Below are 26,356 nucleotides of genomic sequence, written 5' to 3' on the forward strand. Positions count from 1 at the left end.
ACAATGCCCTAGTCAGTCAGTACAAAACATGATAGGCTAAATGGAAAAGCCTGTGAGCTGCTGGAGATGCAGAACTTTAGGGGTTATTCAGATCTCAATACTGTTGTGCCAATTCCAAAGCTGATGGATTATTGAATGACTGTGCCTGTGAACGGCAAAAATCGGCGATCACTTTTTTCACAATCCCCTCGCAACTTGACTCACGGGAAGCTGGCATTTGGGGGTGGTAACCAGCTCTCTTCTGGGAGTGTCAGAAAAAATGCAGGAATGCCCAGGTGTCTTCAGGGAGGATGTGTGATGTTAGTTCCGGCCTCCATCGGCCTGTCTCTGCCTTGGAGTTGTGGAAGGGTCAGGGTTATGCACAGACTGGGAAAATAAATTGATGATAAGTTATGAATGGATTTGCAGATCAGCGATGCCCAGCGTTTACTGGGTGTTCCCAATAAAATGTTGTGTGCGCCCAAAAAAATGCTGGGTGTATCCATGTAAACGGGTCGCCTACCTGCCTTCTGGGGGCGGGCATCTGACATCAGGGCGCCGCTAATCTAACTTGCACCAGAGTGACTTTAGATTAATGAGCACTTCACAAATCATTCGATGGTCGGCGATCATTGAATGATTTCAGGCACTCATGTAAGGCTGCGGACGGATGTATATGCAAATCATCCATTTGCAGCACTGCAGGAAAAATATAGAATAGAATAGAGGATGCGGACATTCAGAAGAACGGCGGACGGTGCTACAAGTCTCGCAAAGCAGCGAAATAATGCTGCTTTGCGAGCCAACCAGAATAAGGACCAATATACACAAATACAATTTGTAAGTGGTCGGGTTTTTACATATATGTGCAGCTTATTTGTACATGTGCGCTTGTGTGCATGTGTGTGTGTGTATGTGTGCGTAGAACCCCACCTACAGCTTTTTTCTCCATTTACAGCCCCTCCAATACTCACAGCGACTGGCGTCCAAACCATCACGCAGCCCATTCAGATTTCCCGGCTTCATGTGTCTGCTGGCATATGCATAGCAGGTCCTAGTGCCCACCAGCTCGTTCAAACCTGACTGAGGCAGCAGCAGTGCTGCTGCTGATCTAATTTGTGGGGGGAAAAGCCCCTCTGTCTGCGGAAATAGACGCTGTGCGTATTGCAGGGGGGACTCCCACCGTGGGACACTGCTGGCCTCCGGTGGGATGCAAGATGGTCCCAAAAAACATGACAGTCCTTTGAATATCGGGACAGTTGGGAGGTACTGTATGCTTTAGTGCCTATATAGTCAGCCTCATTGCCATAACAAGTGCATCATAAGAATCATTCTCTTATGAAAGGACATGGAAGTGACTAAACTTGACAGACTGCATCCTGAATTGCATGTTATAATCTGTGCAAAAGACTTGTTTATATTTTTCCTTCTATGCCAAGATGCTAGGCGTATAACCTATAGAAAAACAGCTTAGGAGTCTGAGCAGACACCCAGATACTTAACACTGCCTGTGTAATCTCCATTCCCTTGCTAAATCTCCATAAAGTACTTATGTAGCACAAATAATGTAGTGCCATGGACAAGTAGAGCAGGGGGTGAGGAACCTTTTTTTATGCAAGGGCCATTTCTAATGTAGAAAAATCCTTGGGGGCCATATATGAAATAGCCACTTACAAATTTCCCTGCTTCACCCGTCCCATGCTGCTCCAGCGGCTGAATAAGACTCCCAGTCTCCCACGCTCCGGCTGCCGGCACTGCCGATAATTAAGAGGGCTCTCACAAGAACTGCCGACCTCTCGCGAGAACTCCCCCTTCCTTGACTCCCGGACAAGCCGTCAGGCAGAGGGTGTGGTATGATGCTCAGACAGTTGGGATTCCAGAGGTCATTAGTCCGACATCAGAATCCCGGCCGCCAGGACTCCGACAGGGGCAAGCACTATGAAGCCACCTGCGTACTTGCTGCACTCGCCACACTGCTGGCTTGCTGTACAAGAATAGCCCCCCATCAGTCGGGATTCCGACTGTCGGACATTTAACAGTCAGGATTCCGATGTCGAAGCATTATTCGGCAACCAAGGGCAACATGTTTTAAAATGTGACAGTAATACAGCATTTACACCAAAACACTGTGTCGCACCCGGGTTTTTTGGAGCCGGCTCCAATCCGGATGCGACTCAGTGTTTGACCCCTTTTACAGCGGTGTCTCCACCGAGCATAATGCCAGACCGGTGATGTCAGTGGAGGGGGGGCCTGAGCTGGAACTTGGGGATGACATCATTTCCAAATGTTGGGAAATCCACCAGCTGGGACCCCGCGACTCCAACCGACATGCTGGGGGCAAGCTCAGCACTTGGGAAAGCTGCTGGGCTGCCACCAGCCACCGTGAACCCCAGCCACCATCCATGAGGTAATTTGTTAAATGTGGATTGTTGGTAGATTTCGTGGACTGGTTTGGTCACCCCTGCACTAGAGGATAAGGTAGAAGATATCGCTCAGAAAGGGCTTTCTGAGTTACATCATTCACTATATCGTTTAGTGTGTACACTCTATATCGTTAATGAGTAGTTAGGAATGATTGATGTCTGCTGAACATGCCGATCAATTTGGCTATATAGTCAAATGACCTGCATGTTTAGTGTGTCCCGGTGACACTACTGAACAAGAGCAGTGGCCGATATTGTTCAGTATGTACGCACAATCACTGCCCGATCCATCATGGGCCCACCCATTGAGAGCGGCTCCTGCAGCGGCTGTATGGGCCATCGGCACATGGCCCATACACACAGAACAATGCACCGATATATATTTTGTGTTGCACAGCCAATGCAAAATATCGATGGTACACACTGGCTGATATTCCATCAATATATTGGCCATTCAATCGAACTACGCACCTTCAGAGAGGCATCCTTATTGAAATTAAATGGAAATGGAAGGTTTTTAACTTCTAAAGCTGGGTACACACTACGCAATGTATTGTCTCTGTAGGTACCGTGCATTCCAGTGTCGAAGTCTGGTGACTAAACACGTAGCGATGTGGCCTGCACTGACGTAACCCAGCTGACTGACAACTTGCTGAAGCCTTGTACCATCTACACCCCGGCGTGCTAGAAGGGTCCGGACAAGTAGAGCAGGGGTGCTCCCGGGATTGGGTAAAACACGCTAGAGAGGCTCCCGGGATTGGGTAAAACAGATGGCTGCAGCTGCCAGTGGGCTAATTATTGTGAATCTTTTGGAACCCAAGGCACAGCAGTGGAATTGTTTGGTATGAGTTCCTTAGACTACTGTTTTATGGAAACTAAAGTATTTTAATTATGAATAAAATAATACCGCACTCTTGGGCGCCCCAGTCTCCTTGTTTGCAGATTGTTCATTACCTGGCGGGATATACAGCGCTGAGCAGCAGTCCGAAAATATTAGGACAAGTGCTCTTTGTAAACACTATTCATTAGTGTATAAAACTTGTTGGGCATTGCAGGTGTCAGTACACCTATAATATATATATATTATTATATATATATATTGTCCTTAGGTCGGCACTCCACAAGGGGTAGCAGGATAGTTATCCCTCCAAGGGAAAAAGAATGCAAATCGGTGCCCTCTGTGCTGGCTGTTGTGGACAGACAGGATACAGAAAGATGCGGGGGCGGCGGCACTCGAAATAAACACACAGCAGACAGATGTCCCGATGTTTTGAGGCCACTAGAAAAAAACAGAGAAACCACTTACCTAAATACCCTGTGTCCATGCGTGGCCCGCGGCGTTCGGCCGGGTGTTGCATAACAGTGATGTCATCCTCTCAGCTGAGGCGCAGCGGGACATGCAGGGATCACCTGGTTAAACAAAAAACACGTGTACAAAACTTAGAATGGTTGTCATGGTGTTAGAGCTCATAACAATAACATTGCCAAGGCAACGGAAAAAAAACAGCAGCATGGACAACACACACAGTCATTGGTCGAAAAAGTGACGACTCAGCAGTAAATCTATGCGATAGCCTAATTTAACCCACAGTATTTAGGTAAGTGGTTTCTCTGTACTGTTTGTCTTCACATGCACCTTGATAAAGGGACCTAGTGGTCTCGAAACGTCGGGACATCTGTCTGCTGTGTGTTTATTTCGAGTGCCGCCTCCCCCGCATCTTTATATATATTTATATATATATACTTTGTCGATATGCCGGGCACTTCCTCCTAATGCTGGTAATTGTCGGGTGCCTTGGTCCCAAGGATCATGTAGACTTTTTTGGGGGGTGGACGAAGCACTCCAGACCTTGTTTAGTGTCCATAAAACAAGTTTATTTGAAACACAGCAACGTTTCAATGCTATTGCATTATCATCAGGCTCAAATTCACATCTAAAACAATCCCCTTAAATATCCCTGTGTACCTGGCGGTGGGGAGGGGCAACCCGTGCCGCTCCCTCCGCAGCAGCGTGTGTAGATCGCACCTGTCGCCCCGTCCTCCAATTAATTAGAGGACGCCGGCGGCCGGCACGTCCCCCATCTGCGTGCACCTCTAATAAAGTATGCATAAAATACAATGAGCTATTTACAATAAGAAAAATACATTAAAGTGAACATTGTACATCACAAATATACATCATACATACATATAATGAAAAAAACCCAGTTTAACATATAAAAATCTGACAAAAATTTATCTGCTTCCAACAACATGGATCTCTCGTGTTAGTTAATAAAGTGCAACAAAGTATATGTGCCTCTGTGGCCCAACTACTATCATCGTGCAGAAAATTAAACCTCCGATGAGACTTTCGCTCAACGGGATGGGTGTCCATATAATATCAATAGTGATCGTCTCAGAAATTACTAAATCACCTGGAATGGTGTGACATATATCCTCATAAGGAGATGAAGTGCAATATGATAAAAAGTGATACCCCCTCATGTATAGGATATTTCAATCATGTCTAAGACCTATGGGGTGCCGCTCCCCGCTGTATATAATGCATGTCCTATAATAGGACATTGATCCCTGAGTGTTCGTTCAGGCCCTTGGGGGCTATAGTATCTAGTTTGGCTATCCACCGGGCTTCACATTGTAGTAACTGTAAGCCCCGGTTGCCGCCCCGTATGGATAGTGGGACATGGTCTATCATCCTATATTTAAGTGATGACAGACCATGTTTGGCCTGTAAGAAATGTCTAGAGACCAGTTGGTCGCTAGTACCTTTTTCAATGGCTTTACGGATGGAGGATCTGTGAGCCGCCATCCGTTCTTTGAACGGCCGTTCCGTTTTGCCTATATAAGATAACCCACACGGACAGATTATTTGATACACTGTGTATGGTGTATTGCATGTTAATAAGTGTTTGATCGAAATTAATCTGCCCGTGTGGGGATGGTTGAACGTGGACCCCGGTATGAGGAAACTGCATGTGGTACAAAGACATCTAACACATCCCACCCGGTTTGGGGGTCTATGTGTGTTAGACGGGGCAGCATCTGATTTCACCAGTAAGTCTCTAAGACTTTTGGAGCGCTTGTAGCTCGGTAATAGAGTGGTTTGTTTGAGTCCCAGTGCTGTATCGGACTGTACTAGGGGCCAATGTTTACGTATGATCGCTGTGGTCTTCGGACTGTCATGGCTATATGTGGAGACCCAAGGTAGTTGGTCTTGTTTTGTTTCTATCACATTAGTCTTATGTAGCAAAAGGTTGCGGTCCAATGCAAGTACCTTTAATTTAGTGGCCTCTAATTCCTCTCTGGGGTATCCACGTTCTGCAAACCGTGTTAACATGGTGTTCATCTGGGACTCAGCCTTGATCGGATCCGATACGATTCTCCTCACCCTCAAAAATTGAGAGTGAGGAAGACTCCGCACGGTCGACCTAGGGTGGCAACTATGGTACTCTAAAAGATTATTTTTATCAGACAGTTTAGTGTATAAGCATGTTGACATGGCTCCTTCATTGATCTGAATCAGTACATCTAGATAATGTATTTCCTGATTACTGTAATTATATGTAAATTTAATCGGGTGATCACTATTGTTTTGAGACTCCAACACATCAATCAGGTCCTCAGGGGGACCTCGCCATATAATCAATAAGTCATCTATATAGCGATTATAGTGTATGATTCTCTCTGCAACTGAGGGCGTATTAAAAAATAATGATTGTTCAAATTCAAACATAAAAATGTTTGCGTATGAGGGGGCTACCGCCGCCCCCATCGCCACGCCCCTCAGCTGCAGAAAGAATCTATCGCCATACACAAAAAAGTTTCTTGTAAGTATGAATGACATCAACTCAAGTATAAGGTCAATACCCGGTCCCTGATAGTTAGGGTTGTTGATTAAAAAGCTACGCAGTGCTGCCAATCCCATCGGGTGCGGTATAGATGTATATAATGCACCAACATCGATGGAAAAAAGGTAAGTATCGGTACCCAAGGTGGGGACCCGTTGTAGTTGTTTAAGCAATTGAGTGGTATCAAGGAGGTACCGGGGATTGGCCCTAATGTATGTCTGCAGTATACTGTCGACATATATTGAAACAGGTTGGGCCAATGACCCTCTGGCAGCCACGATCGGGCGCCCTGGAGGGTCCACCATGGTTTTGTGTACCTTGGGGACACAATAAAATTGTGGCACCAAGGGAAATGCTGGTAATAAGGCGTTTTTCAATTTTTCAGAAATATCTCCCACATTTACCGCTCTTTGTAATATAGCTTTTAATTCACTAGTATACGTATTGGTCGGATCAGCATGCAAAACACGATAAACATCTGCATCATTTAAATGTGTCAGAACCTGTGCATGGTATTTGCTGAGATCCATAATCACTGGTGCTCCGCCCTTATCTGCTGGGCGAAACACTAGTGACTTATCCCCAGTCAAGGATTTTAAAGCCTGGCGTTCCAGGCCACTGATGTTGCTATATGTCGGGTTATTATTTTTGATGGTTAAATGCATCTCAAAGTCAGTGATTTTAGAAAACGTCTTAATGGTATCATTGTGTGAAGGGGGATCAAAAGAAGATTTGGGCAAGATCTTACGAAGTTGGGGAGGGATATCCTCTGTGTTTGCAGAGGGGGTACTCACAGTCTCGGGTGGGCTCAGATGAGGCTTATTGAAGAACTCTTTTAGGCGTAAAGACCTCGATAACCGTTGATGTTCGATTGTCCATTTTAATTCATTGTGGCGAGTAGATGGTATAAACGACAATCCTTTGGAAAGGATAGATGTTTCAGTGTCCGTAAGTTGATGCGAAGACAGATTTAGGATGAGGTTTTCTTTCCTCGTGTCCCCTTTCTGCCTCCTCTCCCTACTCCTCTGACCGCCCCTCCGGGTGAATTTTCGGGTCCTTCTATGCGTGCCCTCGTCGTGACTCCTAAAGGGACAGTGGCTTTGCGATTCTTTGGGCGATATGAACTGTTGTCGCTGCTGGTAGAGTTGAAGTCGGTGGAGCTGGGTTGTTGCTCTAATCTTTTTCTGCCCCTCCGGAAAAACGGCTTGGCACCCTCCCTCTCTCGGTAGGGATTGGTCCATTGGTAGACCGTTTGTAGTTCATAGTCTTGGTCTACTTTAATCTTTTTTTCTCTTTTGAATTTAATCAATTCACGTTTGTATACTTGAATTTGCGAACTAAGTTTTTCATACCATTTTGTCAAAGTGTCCGCCAGTAGATTAGCTTTATGTATCAATTCAAAAGATGCTGTTTTCTCTTTGCAGATATTGACTTCTTTTGATGAATATTCGATTATCAGCAACATCCAGTCCAGTGAGCATTTGTTGGCTATCGCCATCCATTTTCTACAAAATTCAGCATCATACTTGCCGATGGTCGGGGCATTTTGTGATGCGTAGCCCACGGGGTATCTTCATAGCCCGATGGCACTCGCTCAATGAGAGCGCATGATAATAATAATCCACTTCTCGCTTGTGTATTTTAAGTAGTTCACGATAGACCTCTTCCAGCGGTATATATAAATAAAATATGTGGTGGCTGGCTACATCACAGCTATTCAGAATCGGATTTGAAGCCATTTTACAGCGGGAGCAGTTATTTGCCCAGGCTGAAGCTCTAACTGGTGACTGTATCGTAATCTCTTATGTTTGAAATGGAGAGAAATTGATTTCACCTATCATGCGATTTCCCTCAGTGACTATTTTAGGGTAAAGAAGATCCCCCAAGGTTTTAGGGTCAGGAACTGCCGGACTATAGGGCACTTTGATGCCAACTTTTGTCGCAAATGGGTTGCGATTTTATATAAATGCACTCTTGATTTGATGCTCCTTGTGATAGAGCAATCCAACAAAGAGGTGGTGAGTGTCAAAGAGAAAATTGAGCGTTTTGAGAAAGACCATTTTCCTACCCTGACCAAAAATTGGAGAACCAACTTACGACGTATAAAAAGGATTTGATTAAATTAAAAAATTAATTAAAGTTGAACTGGACTATGAAAACCACCAAGTATATAGGTGGCTGGCAGGGTCCCAATCAGAACACCAGAAAAAAAACATTCTTCCGTCGTAATCAATACCCTAAAATTAATCTTGATACCGATACATTGGCTGATGGGAATAGCATGAATAGTGAATCGGATAGGAAACAAAAAGTCCCTTTAGGGGTGGTAACCCGATGAGGCAATACAAACAATGACACCCCACGAGAAGAGGTGGACAAAACCGCCGGGGCAAAGCGTGGAAGAAAGCCACCCAAATCCAGAAGCAGGAATTAATTTTCAATTTGTCCTCCTATGAACTTTCAAACAATGAGATCAATTTACTATCCAAAGGACTTTCATTTATACCCTCAGTTGCACCGAAGGATTTAATGTGGCAAGTTGAGAAATATCAACTGCAAAGACAACTGAAATTAAAAGAACATTTCCTTTATAAAGTCCCCAGTAGAAGTGAAAGAAAAAATCATTGCTTGACCCGTTGTCAAACAATGTGAGTATTAAGACCTTTATCAGAGTATTAGATGAAGAGGTTAGAGCATCTTGGAATACATCCTCTATACCTGAGCACAACTGCACCACCGATGAAAGGAAAGCTATCCATTCTCTTGCAAATAATGAGCAAATAATCATCCGCCCCGCAGATAAGGGTGGTGCAATTGTGCTACAGGACATCTTGGCATATCGGGCTGAAATTTATCGATTGGAGGATCCTGGGGTGTACAGGAAACTCCGGGGTGATCCCTCCAAACTCTTCAGATTTGAATTAAAAGCTATTCTTGATAGGGCCATGACTAATGGGATTATTGATGCAGGTCTTTACAATATTCTTCTCCCTAGCCATCCCATTATACCGTTATTATACACCTTACCCAAGGTGCATAAGGGTATGGATCCTCCCCCTGGCCGACCCATTGTGGCTGCCAGAGGGTCCCTATTGCAACCTTGTGCGATCTATGTCGACAGTTTTATGCAGCCTTTGGTACAAAAGCACTTTCACTTTTTACTGGATACGACCATGTTTCTGAATAGATTATCTACTCTTATTGATATTTCTGATGATGTATGGTTGGTAACGGCAGATGTTGCCAGTTTATACACCATCATACCTCATGATAAGGGTTTTGTTCGATGGGGATTTTTTCCGGCAGACGAGGGGGTGTGCCATGGGCTCATCGGTCGCCCCTTCGTATGCAAATACCGGTACTTATGTATTATCTGGGCTCCCATGTTAAATGCACCCCATTTTTTCATACCCCTACTATCCAACTACGCATGGAGTTGATTTTATATAGTGTGGCGAGCGCAGCGAGCCACCGTGCCCGAAGCGTGGCGAGCGCAGCGAGCCCCGCGTGGGGACACGGTCTCACAAGAAAACCGGGAGCCCAGATATTACATAAGTACCCAAATACCTTTATGTTTGATATGGAAGAAGATAAAAAAATTTCAGATCCCAATATCTCTTCTACGATTGAACTTCTCCATTTGAAAAGCTGCCATCCTAGGAGCCTCAAATTTGGACTCCCCTTTTCCCAAATGTTGAGGATAGTTAGGATTAACAGCGACAGTGAAGTAGCTTCATCACAGATTGATCAACTTATTGAGAGGTTCCTTGAGAAAGGTTACTCCATCATTAATTTATTAACATAAAAAAAGAAAGCTTTAGCCATGAACCACAATGACCTTTTATCCAATGAACCTAAATCTAAATCCAAAACCAATAAAATTTCCCTGGGTAACCCAATTTAATACTGCATCACCCAAAGTGAATACCATCTCTAAAAAATTATGGCCCATAGTCAGTAGTGACAAGGAGTTAGGTCTACATAACATGGATCTGATGCCTTGTTATTCTAGGGATAGGAACCTTCGTAGTTTGTTGGTTAAAACAGATATCACTGGGTGGGAAAGGAGAGTGAGAGTCACTTTCTCTCGTCCAGGAAACCGGGTTGTTTTAGGTGCGGCTGCACCACTTGTACATTTTTGATAGGCGGAGATACTTTTTGCTGCACCACTTGTAAATTTTTGATAGGCGGAGATACTTTTTGCTATCCATGTAAGGGTTCTCAGATCAAAATAAAACATCATTTAACATGTGATCGTATGTATGTAATCTATCAAATTGTATGCCCATGCAGGCTCTCGTATATTGGGAAAACCCAGAGAATATTTTAAGAAGGAATGTCGGTCATCGGGCATCCATTAGAGCAGCATGCACAAAAGAGTGTCTTTTCAAAAGCGCCACCAGTAGTCAGTCCCAAAACGGAAGTACGTATCACATTTACTGTACTACTTCCGCCAGGAGTCTGAAGTACTGGCGGAAGTTATCAATGTCCGTATCACCTAGTCTGCCCCCATCTATGTTCTCCGTGCCAGCCCTGTAAGAGCAGCGCTTGCTAGTGGCTCTAGTGTGCAACCGGTGGCCGTTGAGATGAAACATAACCTGTCCAGTTTAAGATACCGTATGATGGACTGTATCCCCCCACTAAAGATGGGTGGAAATAGAGAGGCTATTCTATTGAGGATGGAGACAGAGTGGATTAATCGCCTACAGACCATACAACCATATAGGCTCAATGAGAATTTGTCTCTTGCTTGCTCTATTAATCGTTGAGCGATGTTGGATTTATTAAGGTTGCCATGATACTTAGATACACTTATCTCTTAATGTATGAATTTCTGGGTTATATTGGGGGAAATTTGCTAAAGGAAATTTGTAAAAAATATAGGTGTATTTGTATCCAGAAATACACTTATTTTTGACATTTACTATCCCGAAAATACGGCAATTCGTATTCGTATTGATGTGCTATCATGTGTTGATGTGTAACGCGTCCTACGACCTTTACATACCCCCACTATCCACGTCGGCATGGAGTTGAGAATAGAAAGTGTGGCGAGTGCAGTGAGCCACCGAGCCCGAAGCGTGGCGAGCCCCGCGAGGGGACACGTTTAGCTGTGAATCCCGTGAGGGGACACGGTGAAGGTGCTCGCTGCGCTCACCACACTTTCTATTCTCAACTCCATGCTGACGTGGATAGTGGGGGTATGAAAAGGTCGTAGGACGCGTACAGCCGCCGCTCGCCACGCTTCGGGTTGGCGTTGATAGTGGGGGTGGTACAGTGTGAAAAAAGACGATTGGGGTGCATTTAACATGTTTGCTAATAATTTAAATGCATTTGGATGCATTTGTGATCAAAATCACATGCCATCGCATAGCATGGCATGCGATTTTTACAACAAATGCATAAAAAACCCGGAAAAATCGCATCGCATGCCATCACATGCCACTACATATGGCATGCAATGTCATGCAATGGGAGCCGTGATAGTATACAAGTACCTACATTTGTTTATTAAGACGCTCAATAGATTGTAACTAATGGGCATCTCTGAATATAAACTCTTTGTTCTTGCTGCTGGATTCAGGCTGGGCATGCTGCTGCGTGTGCACTACTGGATTCAGGCTGGGCATGCTGCTGCGTGTGCACTACTGGATTCAGGCTATCCATGCTGCTGTGTGTGTGCGGCTGGATTCAGGCTGGGCATCCTCCTGTGTGTGCACTACTGGATTCAGGCTATCCATGCTGCTGTGTGTGTGCGGCTGGATTCAGGCTGGGCATCCTCCTGTGTGAGCACAACTGGATTCAGGCTATGCGTGCTGCTGCGTGAGCACTGCTGGATTCAGGCTGGGCATGCTGCTGCGTGTGCACTACTGGATTCAGGCTATCCATGCTGCTGTGTGTGTGCGGCTGGATTCAGGCTGGGCATCCTCCTGTGTGAGCACAACTGGATTCAGGCTATGCGTGCTGATGCGTGAGCACTGCTGGATTCAGGCTGGGCATCCTGCTGTGTGAGCACTACTGGATTCAGGCTGTGCATGCTGCTGTATGTGCGCTACTGGATTCAGGCTGTGCATGCTGCTGTATGTGCGCTACTGGATTCAGGCTGGGCATCCTGCTGTGTGAGCACTACTGGATTCAGGCTGTGCATGCTGCTGTGTGTGCGCTACTGGATTCAGGCTGTGCATGCTGCTGTGTGTGCGCTACTGGATTCAGGCTGAGAGTCATAGGCATGTGCAGCACATTACATTAGGGTGTGCACCGCCGGGGAAAAAAAAACACAGCTTTCTAGCCCTGCACGGGGTATCTAGAACCAGTCAGGGTGTGATTCTAGCATTATCTTAATCATTATTCCACTTCTTATGATAATTAAACCCCTGAAAACCACTAATAAAGCTTTGGAACTAAATGTGTGAACAGATGCATCCCCACCCCCTATAGATATTGTGAGAACAAAGACTTTGTGCGCGCTCCAACATGGGGTGTGGCCTCGCTGCAGGGTACTTGCTTTGTGAATAAGGACTATAGGCTGGGCATGCTGTTGGACTGCGGTGCATATCCCTAAAATCATGCTCTGCATGCTGCTGGATGGAGCTGTGCATACTGTGTTTATGTGTTTCTGGATTTAATATCCACTTTTGGACAAAGTTTAGAACAAACCTGCTTTCCCCAAGCTTATCTGAACAAAGTTCTACCATGTACACTCCTCACTTCTACAATTCTTCTATACTTTTACAATTGGGGTTTAACAGAATGGAGCATTTTGTTACATTTACACTTTTGCAAAAGACAGTGAGATGAGAGGTTTTGGATAGGAGATGTTAGAGCAGGGATATGCGTAAGGGAAGCAGCATCAATCCTGCCCTCGCTTCCCATCCTCTTCTGTAGCCTTGCCATTGTGTAGCAGTGATGGGACTACGGAGACTGCAAATCCCACAACACAAGCCTTTGTACCATCCTCTAGGCCAGTATCTGGGAGGCTGATCTATAGGGGTACCAGCACACAGTAGTGCCCCATTTAGCACAATACAAGAATCTATCTATGGGAGAAGCTTGTACAGCTATACATATATTATATACAATGTATAATGTATATAATCTCAGGGCTCTCTTCTACTAATTGCATCTGACAATGGCTTAAAACAGCACCTGCAATTTGGCACAAATGTGAGTATATATTTTGGGAGCCCTATAACTCTGCCTACATGCAGTATCAATTAGCAACTGTCGCCACCATGTGGTCATGTTTGGCATATGCTTGGCAAAATTACAGCATACAGTATTGGTCTATTATTTCCTTCCCCATTACGCATGCAGCATGCTATCATGTATATTGGTTATTAATATTTCTGCATTCACATTTCCTTACAGCATATACTGTAACCAGAGGAACACAATCAGTCACTGTCAATAAAATCTTGAACATTGCCATACGTTCAGTGAGGTGGCAAAAATTGATTTTGATACATTGAAATTCACCATTTGCTCTGTGCAAACACCCCTCCCCCCCAAAAAGTGAAATAGCACATGCAAAAGAAAAGGCAAAAATGGATTTATGGTCTTTATATTGGTCCCTTCAACAGAAGACTACAAACATGATGATATACTGTAGATTGTACTATGCAGAATTTCTGGCCATATAAGTTAATGCCAGCCAGGCGAGGTTGTAAGAGCAGAAGAGTGCAGAGGGACAGGAGAGACACATAACAGTCTCAGAAATAACCCATAACTTTATCCCAGGATATTCATACATCTATGGGGCCTACACACAGGGAAATTCTGCTAAACGATGCTAGATCGCTCAGCACATAGTGATCTGTTAGTGCTGTTTGCGTAGCGATCTGTCAGGGCCAGTGTTCCGGTGAGAACATTGGCCCTGACCGTGCATCGCTATAGCCCCTGCACAAGGAGCGATGTATGGGCATTTTCAAAGTGATCTATTCAGATCGCTTAGAAAGTGCCCCATGTGTAGGCCCCATTACTGTACCTGCTTCCATTTAACCAAGTTTAAACAAAACATAGTTCACAAATATTTAAAAGGCAACTAGAAACTTTTTTGAACTATGGAGCCCTAGATTATCAGAATTTTTTCATGGCACCGCTAGGTCAAAAGTTTTTAAATGAGAAATTTAGAAACAAATCTTCATTTACGTAAATTGTGTTTATACAGATGGAGCGCCTCCCAGCCAGCTCAGGGAAACGCCAGGTTCCCTGAGCTGGCACAGGCTGGCGGAGAGGCGTTCCATCTGATGGGATGCGTGAGCCCGTCACACGGCAGCGGGGAGTGGATTCCCTGCCCGTCTCCGCTTCACGGAGATGGGCAGGGTTAGTAGGGGGTGCGGGCCGCTATGGGGGAGGACTGGGGAGCCGGCACATCTCTCACAGCAACATTGGCACTCAAAGGGTTAAAAGTCATAAATCTTACCTGTTTAGCTCTCTGAGCTAGTACATGATTATAGTTAAAGGAAATACAGGGGTGGGGGTAATAGCCATCGATTTTGGAAATGCGGTGTGATTCCAGTAAGTTTAGGTCGATGTATGTGACTATGAATAAAGCCACCAGAAAATGCCACAATTAGTCAATAGAGACAATGACTCACTTAGTTTAGAGATGAGTGCTTTGGCTTGTTGTGGTTTTGACTCTGATCTGGTTATCTAACGGTCACGTGTTTTGCATAGTCAATAACATACCTCCCAACTTCCGAAGGTCAGCAGGGGGTGTGGCCTAATTTGGGGCGTGGCCTATACTCGCGGCTCCCCCCCATTTTGCCGCTATGGGGGCATGACCCAGAGTCTCTGTGAGCCTCTAGCCATGCCCCCAGACCCCTGGCTGCGGGAATAGACGCTGTGCGCATGCGCACAGCGTTTATTCCCCGCTGCTTAGCAGCTGACAGGGGGGACTCCCAACAGCCCCTCCCCACACCGCGGAACACTGCCGCCCGCAGGTGGGACAGCGGGACAGGCCCTGACAATCGGGACTGTCCCGATAAAATCGGGACTGTTGGGAGGTATGCAATAAGACAGATCTGAACTTGCAATAACTGGGCAAAAAGTTAAGAAACAACCTGAACCGCTCATCTTTAACTAAAGGTGCATACATATGGTGTGATTTGAGCTTCTAATTTTGACTATAAAGTAAAAATTGGATAAAATTTAGCACAAATCGCAGTGTGACTGTATACAGCTTGCGATGCCAAAGCACGCCCCAAAAATAGACTGTTCAGGCAAGCCAAGTGACTATATTGTATGCAGTGTATCATTCTGGTATAGTCACAAATTGGCTATATTCAAAAACTCAAGTACTGTAAATATACTCAATAATGTATGGTTCTGTACTCCATCGAATTTAAGGGAAATGGCATAGTCAATATTGTACATAGCAAAAACCTCACAGTGTGTATGCACCTTTAGATACGACACAACTGAAGTGTAGTTGTGCCTTATGACAGGACAACAGAAGACAGCAAGACAATGCTATGTGTAAACATTGCAGAATGCCATGCACAAACAACACATTGGGGGTTATTCTAGTCCATTCTTTCTGACAAAATCCTTCTTAGATGGACAAAACGGGTGCGGCAGATGTAACTTGTGCAGAGAGAATTAGATTTGGGTGGGGTTTTTCTTCAAAGTGAGATCTATATTGAAGTGTAAAATCATGCAGTCAGTATTTTCCCTGCACAGAAACAAAATAACTCACCCAAATCTAATTCTCTCTGCACATGTTACATCTGCCCCCCTGCAGTGCACATGGTTTTGTCCATCTAAGAAGGATTTTGTCAGAAAGAATGAACTAGAATAAACCCCATTATTTGGTCAGGTATTTGTAGATGCTGCCAATCCCTGCTAACCCCACATTTTGGTTTCAAAACCCTTTAACTTAAAAATTTTGGCAAGTGATTTACGAGAATAAAATCAGAGTAAAAAAAAAAGGCACCAGCGTAAAGTAAAATAAACATTTATTTTCTTCTCTTAGTGGTAACAGGTCCATGGTGAGTGGTACGCTTACTTCTTCGGTTTTGCCTCGGGTCTTCAGTTACCTGACTTGACGCATTTTGTGGAATTTGCAAATGGGGCATATTTGTCCTATTAGTAGTGATGTCTCCCATGCTCGAAGACATGGACGATAATGGGGGTGGTAAATATTGCCCATCTCTGCCTGTATCATCAGTACTTAATCTGGTTGCTAATCTATTTACGGTGCTGACCAACTGAGAAAGTATCTGATTTCTCTGTTCCTCTACCGCTATGTGTTCTCTATGAAGAGTAAGTAAAAGATCCATTCTTTCCACGTGATCACGTCTAAATTCCCGAAGTTCTTGGCGAACAGCATGGAGCTGCTGCCTCATAGTTTGTCTAAAAGCTACCTGGCTCTGATATAAGAGCTGGTCCATTTCTGGAAGGTCTTCTCCTTCAGGAGGTGGTCTGACTAAATGCTCTTCAGATGTGAGGCTGTCTGGATTTGGATGAAAGTCTTCTAACTGTGGCATCTCTAATGCACTGTCCCCACCTTCCTCTTTCACACTCACCACAGTGTGTTCTTTAAAAGAGGGCGTTTCATCATCTGCTTTCTGTAATCCATGGTCTTCGGATGCTTGAGTGTCAGGATAAAATTGTGCCTCTGGGGTTATACTTTCTTCAGGAGACAACTGAGCTTCTGGTGAAGCGTTTCCATGGGGAGACCAGTGACCTAAAATGATAAGCAAGGTTTACAACTGTAAAAATACAACTATGGCAAAATAATCCAACAGAAAAAAAATAGAACAGTATTCCTTTATTCGTCTCACAATGGAGAAATTCCCATTGTTAGGGCAAAGTGCATAGTAGAGACAGAATAAATAAGCATAATAAAAAACACACACTAAAAAAATTTATAAAAGAGAAAACAAAACAAAGTACTAAACCATGGTAAATAAAAATATGTAAATATATATTGCACATGATTGGTATAATGTAAGAAGTAAAGGTGCCCATACACGGTGCGATGATCCGAGGGCAGTACAAAAGTACTGTGCAATGAGATGCCAGCAGGAGCGCCCATCACATCGCACGGTGAAAACACACCGTGTATGGGCACCTTAAAGCTGTGTACACATGGTGCAATTTGGCTGCTGAGCGATTTTGGTTTAAAATCGCTCAGCAATATATTACAATATATTGCTTTTAGGGGAATGGAGAATTTAAGCTACAAGGAGAGATTGAGCAATTTGGGACTATTTACACTAGAGAAGAGACGTTTAAGGGGGGACATGATCAAAATGTACAAATACATCAGGGGCCAATATAAGGAACTGTCAAGCACCCTTTTTACTGCTAGAAAGGAATCTAGGACACGAGGAGACGATTTTAGTTTAGAAGAAAAAATATTTTGTTCCCTTAGATAAAAAAAAACCTTTACAGTCAGAGCAGTCAACTTTTCGAACTCTTCCTGGAGAAGTGGCGTCAGCAGACACAATAAATATGTTTAAAATAAGGTTGGACAAACATTTATTGGTTAAAAACATCCATGGGTACAAATAAGAATCATAGGTACTTATGTACTTGCCGGGTGCCCATTAAGCAAATAGCTTAGTGGGCGATTCTGCATAAGAAAATCGAATCGCATGCAATTTTTTTGCATGCGATCATAGCGATGCGATGCGATTTTCCTATGTAATGTATTCACTGCTCTCTGGCCTTGGGCAATGCGATGAGATCACACCACACATAAAATCGCATGCGATCGCATGCGATTTTATAGGGTGCGATGCCATTTCATTTACTATACACTTGTATGACATACAATGGGATTTTGTTCAGCCTTATCTACTATGTAACTATGTAATTGCTCAGTGTACTGGCAATATCTCTCAAGCTGTGTACACATGGAGCAATATGATCACTGGCAATATATCGCTGATTGTCCCGTTTTCATCAGCGACCAGAGAGGTCGCTGATGTAAATGACACACTGCCGGGAGAAGAGGCAGGAGAAGCCGCTGGTTGCAGGAGCATGCGCCTCCGACCAGCGACCATTAGGGGGCTGAAAATGGGCGCCCGTACCCGGCGATTTATCGCCAGTGCACACTCCAATCGCTGGCAATATGGTCGCTTAGCGACCATATTGTCAGCGATTTTTGCCCGTGTGTACGCACCTTTAGAAAAATATTGCTCAGTGTACCATTTTCATCAGCGACCAGCGATTTTGTCTGAAAATTGCAAGTTATTCTGTCTCTACCTCATTTTGACTAGAAATCATTGGTCACTGGTGCACAGGGATCAGTATTAAATCCCGGGGGTCGGAATCCCGACCGCCGTGGATCGTGGACACCCATAGAGGGATAAAGTGGCGGCATTGATGTCCTGGAGTGGGTGGGACAGATCATCCAGCAGGGATGCTAATTTGCCAATTTTTCTCCACCTCTACGGTATCTAAGGGTATTCCCAAAACAGAACTGGCTTTCCTAAGGAGTCTGTCTAGTCTCTTGCTATGAGCAGACGAAATGCTGCGACCCGAGCAAACCCCCCAAAGAATATAGCTGATGCCACCACAGACTCAAAGAAAGTCCTCAGTAGTTGCTCCCTGCACCCCAAAAGACCTCAACAAGTAAAGTCTGCGTAAGTTCTCTGTGCCCATACACGTCCCGATGCGGGCGTGCGTCTTGAGCTTAAATAGCACGCATCTCATGCTTTGTGCATGCAATGCGATACGATGAAAAGCAAGTACAAAAAGCACATACTTTTTGTACTGTGCGATGAGGTGCCGTGGGAGCACACATGTCAGATCTACCCCACCTGCAGTGCACATGGTTTTGCCCATTTTCCAAACCAATTTGTACTGAGCTCAGATCTGAATAAGGCCCTATGCGCTAATAAGGCGCAAAATACCATATACAGCGAGGCACAGTGTGATCATTCCATAATGAAACAAATATGCATACCTGGAAGGTCATACGTGTAAGGGTCAGCAGAATCAATGAGACCAGGAACGTCTTCACCAAGCGGGCATATAATCCCTTTTATTTTTTCCTCCCAATCAGTGTAGTACACATTCAGGGCGGGGCCTGTGCCAGTATGGTGCCAGTGCTTGCTCATTTTTGCCCTCACAAACCGCTTGCAATCTGTAAATCTCTTCTTACAAGTGTCTACATTGCGAACGCTCACGCCAAGGCAATTAATGGACTCTATTATTCCACGCCAGATCCGTTTCTTCTCGGAGCTGGAAGTCTTTGATGAATCATCTCCATATAGTTTGGGATAATTTTCCAGTACTTTAGTGACCAACACATCGTTCTCCTCTTCTGTGAACTTGATATTCCTCATCCTGTCCCTGCATGAGATTCTGATACTGGGTCCCTGCCCAGGATCGGTGAAGGAGTGTGAGCTCCTGGGCCAAGCCTGACGGTTAATTCTGGATCTCTGTCGCCTCCTGCGATGCCAATTTGTCCTATCCTTTACTCCACTATTCCACGATGGTTCTACTACTAATCGATCATGTGACTGCAAAATAGTCCCATCCATAACATTATTCTGCCCTTCCAGGCCACAAGGCTGTTCCAGCCCTATATGATTCCATTCATCTGTCATGATTATCACTTGACAGAAACTAAAAAAAGTTACATGGTCACAAAAGAATATGCTATAAATATACAATAGGTAATGGTTACAAACAACTCTTTATAGACACAGAGTAGCCAAATACTACAAAGAAATGAACTATGGAGCTTACACTCTGTGCCATAACTAATCATTCACTACACTCTAGAGCCAAACAGTTGAGAACAGTCTGTAATTAATGTAACTGTAATTTCAGCTACTGTATGTGATCCAATACTATTGCACTCACAACCACATACATATAAGTGAAACAATTGTACAGAACATATTAGTTTCTGAACAACGCAAAGTGGAATGGTGGATGTATAAAACTACAAATAATACAAATCGAACATAAGCTCACTCAAATGAATTCCGACAACTCTTCTACATCATTATACCCTCTATAAAGCTTGTGTATTTCTGAGCAGGCTTCTAGTGTGAATCTAAACTTTTTGTACCGTTCCCTTTAGAGACTTGTCGATAGTTTCTTACGACTATAATAGGCCACATAAAACTTCTGCCCTCTCATGGAAAAATGCTAAATACCTGATACTGTATATATATTATTGGAAGGAAAATACAGTGTCCAGCGAGGAGCTTGTTTATTATCTGTGTAAAGAAAAAGATAAAAAATTAAGATACTGAAAAAGAACAAAAAGTCAATGAAAATAACTAGTGCGTGCGACCTACAGATGTGTTCTCCTACACCTAGTCGCAGTATGCTATGCGGGGCAAGGTGCCTGGCACAAGTGGGACGTGGGTCATAGGGTTAACACTAAAGAGGTCGATAGGCCAACGATCGACACACAAAAGGTCGACAGACAAAATGTGGACACGGGAAAGGTTGTCATGAGTTTTTTTATGGTCTATGTCGATAAATGCTGACATGGACACCGTATAAGTGTACCGCTTCCTTTGCCATGCTTCGTTGCACTCAGCATTTCCGCTGGGATGGTAAAGGATGAACAAATCATGTCAACCATTTGACCACATCCCGCATGGGTGAGCCATGCTGAGTGGTGTAGAATCTTTTATTTTCGTCTTTGTAACAATCTGATTCAACAAAACACTCTCAACTCAGCATGGCCTAGCTACACCCAATCAGCAGCAGGCAGAACTGTGACTTTGTGTGAGTAGCGTATGACTGGAAATCACCCACATTTACACGTACTTTACACCAGAACGTACACAAGTGCCAGAACTCACGTGGCTGTGAAAGATCCTCAAAATATCCGTTACAAATGCCAGCGGCGCTCACAGCGACTGTTCTTTTTTTGGGCGCAATATTTACCTAAACTTCAATTAATTGGCTTGGCTGTATTTGTATTTATTTATACTAAAAGAACGGTCGGTGTGAGCGACGCTGGCATCTTTAGAGGATATTTTGAGGATCTCCTGCAGCAATGTTGGGACTCAAAGGGTTAATTCCACACTAAAAAATACTACTAGCTTAGTTGGATTCTGATAAAAACATTAACCGTAGTGTGTATGTGTGTGATAGGGAACATGGGGCATGATTCAGAGACACAGTTGCCATGCCATATCGGCCATCTAAGATTACTCAAAATGGCTGCCTCACTTCCACTGTAGGCCAGTAAACCTGCATAGGAAGACACAGACACTGGCCTCATGCCCTGGTCACATCCACAGAATGGAGGCGACAGGTATCTATTTTAGTAAAGGGACCCCACCCTTAAACTTCATACTTAGGCCTAGGAGGAACTGTTAGCGATTTCACAGAATGAGATCTGCATGGGCGTAGTATGGATCCCGCACGTGGGCGTGGTATGATACCGCACATGGGCGTAGTATGGATGCCGCAAGTGGGCGTAGTATGGATCCCGCAAGTGGGTGTAGTATGGATCCCCTGTATGGGCAGATCAACTACCATCGGAAATGTATGCAAACCATGGGTTTGGGACCGTAATGTAACCCAGGCATTCCCAACCTCGGTCCTCAAGGCACACCAACAGTGCTGGTTCTAGTGATATCCAGGCTTGTGACTTATACCCCTTAAAGACATACGCAAAAAATCCTGGGATTTTTCACATGCACGCGCATAATCCTGGGACTAGCGTATGTCTGAAAGGCTATTCCCAGGATTTTAGTGGACTAAAATCCTAGGTCCGGCGCACCTGCAATTAACCCCGGTGGTATGTCTTAGAGGGGTATAAATTAGTACTTAAGTTATTTTCATTTAACCATCTGTGCTGAGCCTGGATATCATTAAAACCTGCACTGTAGGTGTGCCTTGAGGAACGTGGAGCAGATTTATTACGCTCGGTGAATTGATAAACTGTCTGTTTTTTTACCACTGGCCAATCAGCTCCTACCTGTGAAGTTACAGGCTTGGTTTGAAAAATGACAGGTAGGAACTGATTGTCCGGTGATAACAACCAGACACTTTATCACTTCACCGAGCTTAGTAAATCTACCCCCTTGTTTGGGAATGCCTTCTGCAACCTGAAAACCTCACTGGGGTAAGGTCTGATGTGAATGGCCGCGTATAATCTGCGGAATATGGGTGCGCTATGAATGAACAATTCACAAATAAAATGTTGCTGTAACTCTATCACGTTTTAATATCATAATGGTCATCAAACCATACTTTACAGGCAGCTGACAATAACCTGTTGCATCATGGCTATAACTATATGTCACATACAACCAGTGTTTGCAAATCCAGCACTGAGACATTAACCCTTTATGCAGTAAATGTTAAACAAAAACCTTACTTTTGGCATTTAAGCCCAACTACCATAACCCCATACCCCATACCATATGTACTTTAAACTGGATTCGGATAACGTAGCTACTTGAATAATGAACATAAGACCAGTGCAGTGTAAATGAATTAACATGACGGGAGACTGCGAGGGACAAGATACAGTTAATTCTTACTATACATCAGGAACGCTTTCCCCCCCACCCCCATTTATAGGATATCTGCATAATTATTAAAACATCATTCGGTCATGGGTTTTAAAAGTTAAAAATCACCCCTACCTCCCAGCTGGCCCCTTTGTCTAACAGCTCCGGTAGGTGGAGGGCTTAACTGGCCAATCCAAGAGATAAGAGCAGTGGATTCTGGGAAATGTAGTCCAGTGGCAATATTTTGTTTAGGAAAGTCTTGAATAAGGGACTACATGTCCCGGCAGTAATTGCTGTAAGCTGTTCACGTGGTTAGTACCAGCACGCTGAATTTCTAGGGCAAAGGCTTTTTAGTGTGTCCTATTTACGGAGCGGTGCTACACTGCCCTCTGTCGTTCTGCTGTATTACCGCAACTAAATTGTTCTGAATTCTTATCACAGGTGCATTTAATGGAAAAACTATGTACAGTAAGCAGAGGGTGGTATACCATGACATTATCCGCATATGAAACGCTAATAATTGAATGCTGAAATTTAACTAAATTTAGCTAAAAATATTGGTACATAAAGATATCTCTTTTTCAGCAATAACCTTATATCTCATATGGTTTTAATTTTGTTGGATTTATTATTCATTTTGTCAGAATTTTAATTTGGTGTTGCCTACCTCAAAAGTGGCAGCACACCTTATGTGAAAAAATGGTGGAGTTTATTGTTTATGTTTTGTGATCACTGTTTAGTGTACTTGTGCTTGGTTTCTGTGTATAGTAGATGAGGTTCCTGGTAGGGATGGCCATCGACCATCGATGATTCAAAATCATTGATGGTTTATGGCCGATGTAGATTAGTTTTGCCATCGATGAGGATGAACCAGATGGTTTCCCTCCATCGATGTCAAGCATAAGCAAATAGTTTAGTTTTTCCACAAGGGCTGGGACATAGAGCATAGTTCCGACCTGACAACCGTGAAGCCACACCCCCATTTTTTGATTGTCCCACTTCCAATCAGTCAAAGACAATGAATGACCACTGATAGGCTTTAAATGCTGCTGCTAGGCTGATCTTCCTAGCAAAACACTCATCGTCTGCTGATCCGCTCTGCCAGTCCCTCCATTGGTTGCCTGTATTTTACCATATTCAATATAAAATACTTCTACTCACATATAAAGCTATTAACCATACTTCACCTGCATATATCTCTTTACATATCACAAAATATCTCCCATCTCGACCACTCCGCTCTGCGCAAGATCTGCGTCTCTCTTCTGCATGGATCACTAGCTCCCATTCACTATTACAGGACTTTCATTGGGCTGCTCCAGGGGCGGATTGGCTTGCCGGGAAACCGGGAGATTTTCCGGTGGGCCGGTCCATAACACATTGGAACCGGCCGCTCTCCCCCCTGGCTGGGCCGCGGACCGCGCAACCGCAATCTCAGTGGTTGGCGGCCACGGCTGCAGCTTTTTTCCCATATCCAAAGTGGCCATGGGAGGGCTGCTGCGCATGCACAGCCGCGCGCAGCTCCTCCCATGGTCATTTGCGGAGCTCGTGAGTGATTGCTCAGTGCTCCGTCTTCTTCCCTCCCCGGCAGGCAGCGGCAGCGCAGCAGTGTGCGCGCGCTGGCCTCCCTGAAGCTGAAGGGCGCAGATGCCGGCTGTGACTCACCACCAGCTTCCCCGGCCCGGCCGTGACCCATCGCCAGCTCCCCTTGCTGTAAGTGACCTGTCAGCCTTTTTTTTTTTGCTTTTTGTTGAACTGCGATGGAACTCCTGCAGTGGCATAACTGGAGGCAGGAGCTCCTCTGCGAGGTGCAGGCAGCAGGCTTACCCTGCTGCTTGTTAATGTGTGGCTCTCAGGGGCTTCTCTCTGTTACCAGCCACCGTCGCGGGGATGCTAAGGAGAACGGGGATGGGACTTGGGGGTGAGGTGAACAGGGGTGCTGGCTATGCTGCTATGATGTATACCTGCCCTGTGACCATGGCGGGGAGGGTGATGAAATGGTGACTGGCTGCACAGGGAGGCATCTCCTGTGACTGCGCGGGGGAGAAAGAGTACAAGAAGCAGGCTGTACTGCTGAGGGTAGAGGGATCTACTGCTAAATCTAACCCTCCCTTCCAATAGCCTAACACTAACCCTCTCCCCAGCATTCTTACCCAACCCTTTGCCAGCCTAACCCTCCGCCCCCTCTGCCAGCCTAACCCTCCGCTTCAACAGCCTAACCATCCCCTTCCGCAGCCTAACCCTCCTCTCCAGCAGCCTAAACTTAGTCAGTAGTCAAAATGGCCGCGGGAGGGCTGCTGCAACATGTGCGGCCGTACACAGCTCCTCCCGCGGAGCTTTGTGGTGTGTGTGTGCTGGTGAGGCCTGTCCCACCCTCCAGCCCACTTTCATTTAGTTTAGGTTTTTTTCAGTCTAATTAATGCCATGTCCGCAGCCGGCCCACCCAGTGTGAGATAAAGCTGCTACGCGCTACGCGCTACCTTGTCACTTAGTCCCGTCCCCCCCCCCCCCTCCGCAACATTACAACATCATTGCCCTGTGCTTGTACTGTATTTCTTGTTTTTCTGGCTGTCTCTTCCAGTTCCTGGCGCCGAGGAGCAGCACCAGAGGGCAGCATGAGTGGCCTGAAGACAGCGGAGGGCTGAGCCTGAGCTGAGGAGAAACTGTGGTGTGTCAGCAGCATTGGCAGGATGTGCAGGGAATGGGATCCAGCACCAGCACTGAGAGATCAGCATGCACAACGTTGGACCAATCAGCTTCTCTCTGAGGTTAGTTTTAGTTTCAGAGCAGGGAAAGCAGACAGCATGGCTTCAGCAGGACGAGCTGTGCCATCCCCAGCAGTAGCAGCCAGAGGGACAGAAAATAATATTTTCCCTGGAGCTGTGTGAGTGAGGTGTCAAAACACCTCTCTGCCCCTGGCCTGTCTTTCACTCTCTCTCAATGTCTCTATTCCTGGCCTGTCTCTCTCTTTCCCTGGTATGTCTCTCCCTCGCTTTCCCTGGTTTGTCTCTCTGTGGTCTGTCTCTCTCTCTCCATGGTCTGTCTGTCGCTCTCTCCCCGTGGTCTGTCTCTCTCCCTGGTCTGTCTCTCTATGTCTCTGGTCTCCCTCTCCCTCTCTCTTTTTCCCTGGTCTGTCTATCTCTCCCTCTCGCTTTCTCTAGTCTGTCTGTCTCTCTCTCCTTCTCCCTGGTCTGTCTCTCTTTATCCCTTGTCTGTCTCTCTTTCTCTGGTATGTCTTTCTCTCTCTCTCTCTTTCCCTGGTCTGTCTCTCTCTCTCTCTCTCTTTCCTTGGTCTCTCTCTCTCTCTTTCCTTGGTCTCTCTCTCTCTCTTTCCTTGGTCTCTCTTTCCCTGGTCTGTCTCTATTCCTGTTCTCTCTCTCTTTACCTGGCCTTTTTTTTCCCCTGGTTTGTCTGTCGCTCTTTCCCTGGTCCATCTCTCTCTCTCCCTTGTCCATCTCTCTCTTTCCCTGGTCTGTCTCTCTCCCTTTCCCTTGTCAGTCTCTCTCTCTCTCTGCCCCTGCTCTCTCTGTCCTTGGTCTCTCCCTCAGGTCTCTTTCTCACCTACAGTCACTAGCAAATAACACATATCATATATATAATGTTTGTATATTGAGAGGGGCCCCAGCAGAAAGTTGTCATCTCTCCACCTGGAAAAACA

General features: G+C 45.1%; 1 protein-coding gene across 2 annotated transcripts; it reads right to left on the reverse strand.

Annotated features, from left to right (window-relative positions):
• Positions 1–16,192: 16,192 nt before the first annotated feature.
• Positions 16,193–22,947, reverse strand: LOC146049814 (uncharacterized). Of its 2 annotated transcripts, XM_083166447.1 has the most exons (4): positions 22,834–22,947; positions 20,374–20,436; positions 19,170–19,834; positions 16,193–16,940 (listed from the first exon to the last, which is right to left on the reverse strand). In XM_083166447.1, the coding sequence occupies exons 3-4, from the start codon at positions 19,813–19,815 to the stop codon at positions 16,210–16,212; spliced, it is 1,377 nt and encodes a 458-aa protein (XP_083022573.1). In that variant the 5' UTR covers positions 19,816–19,834; positions 20,374–20,436; positions 22,834–22,947; the 3' UTR covers positions 16,193–16,209. The 2 variants fall into 2 exon arrangements, with proteins under 2 accessions (XP_083022573.1, XP_083022572.1); XM_083166446.1 differs by having other exon boundaries at positions 19,170–20,436.
• Positions 22,948–26,356: the final 3,409 nt, after the last annotated feature.

The sequence above is a fragment of the Crinia signifera genome, chromosome 12 (assembly GCF_055691185.1).
Source record: "Crinia signifera chromosome 12, ASM5569118v1, whole genome shotgun sequence".
Taxonomy (NCBI): domain Eukaryota; kingdom Metazoa; phylum Chordata; class Amphibia; order Anura; family Myobatrachidae; genus Crinia; species Crinia signifera.

Coding starts and splice junctions, on each gene's coding strand:
- LOC146049814 (XM_083166447.1), bottom strand. CDS start 19,815: ATGACAGATGAATGGAATCATATAGGGCTGGAACAGCCTTGTGGCCTG. Junction 16,941..19,169: donor TTACACGTATGACCTTCCAG/GTATGCATATTT, acceptor TTATCATTTTAG/GTCACTGGTCTCCCCATGGA.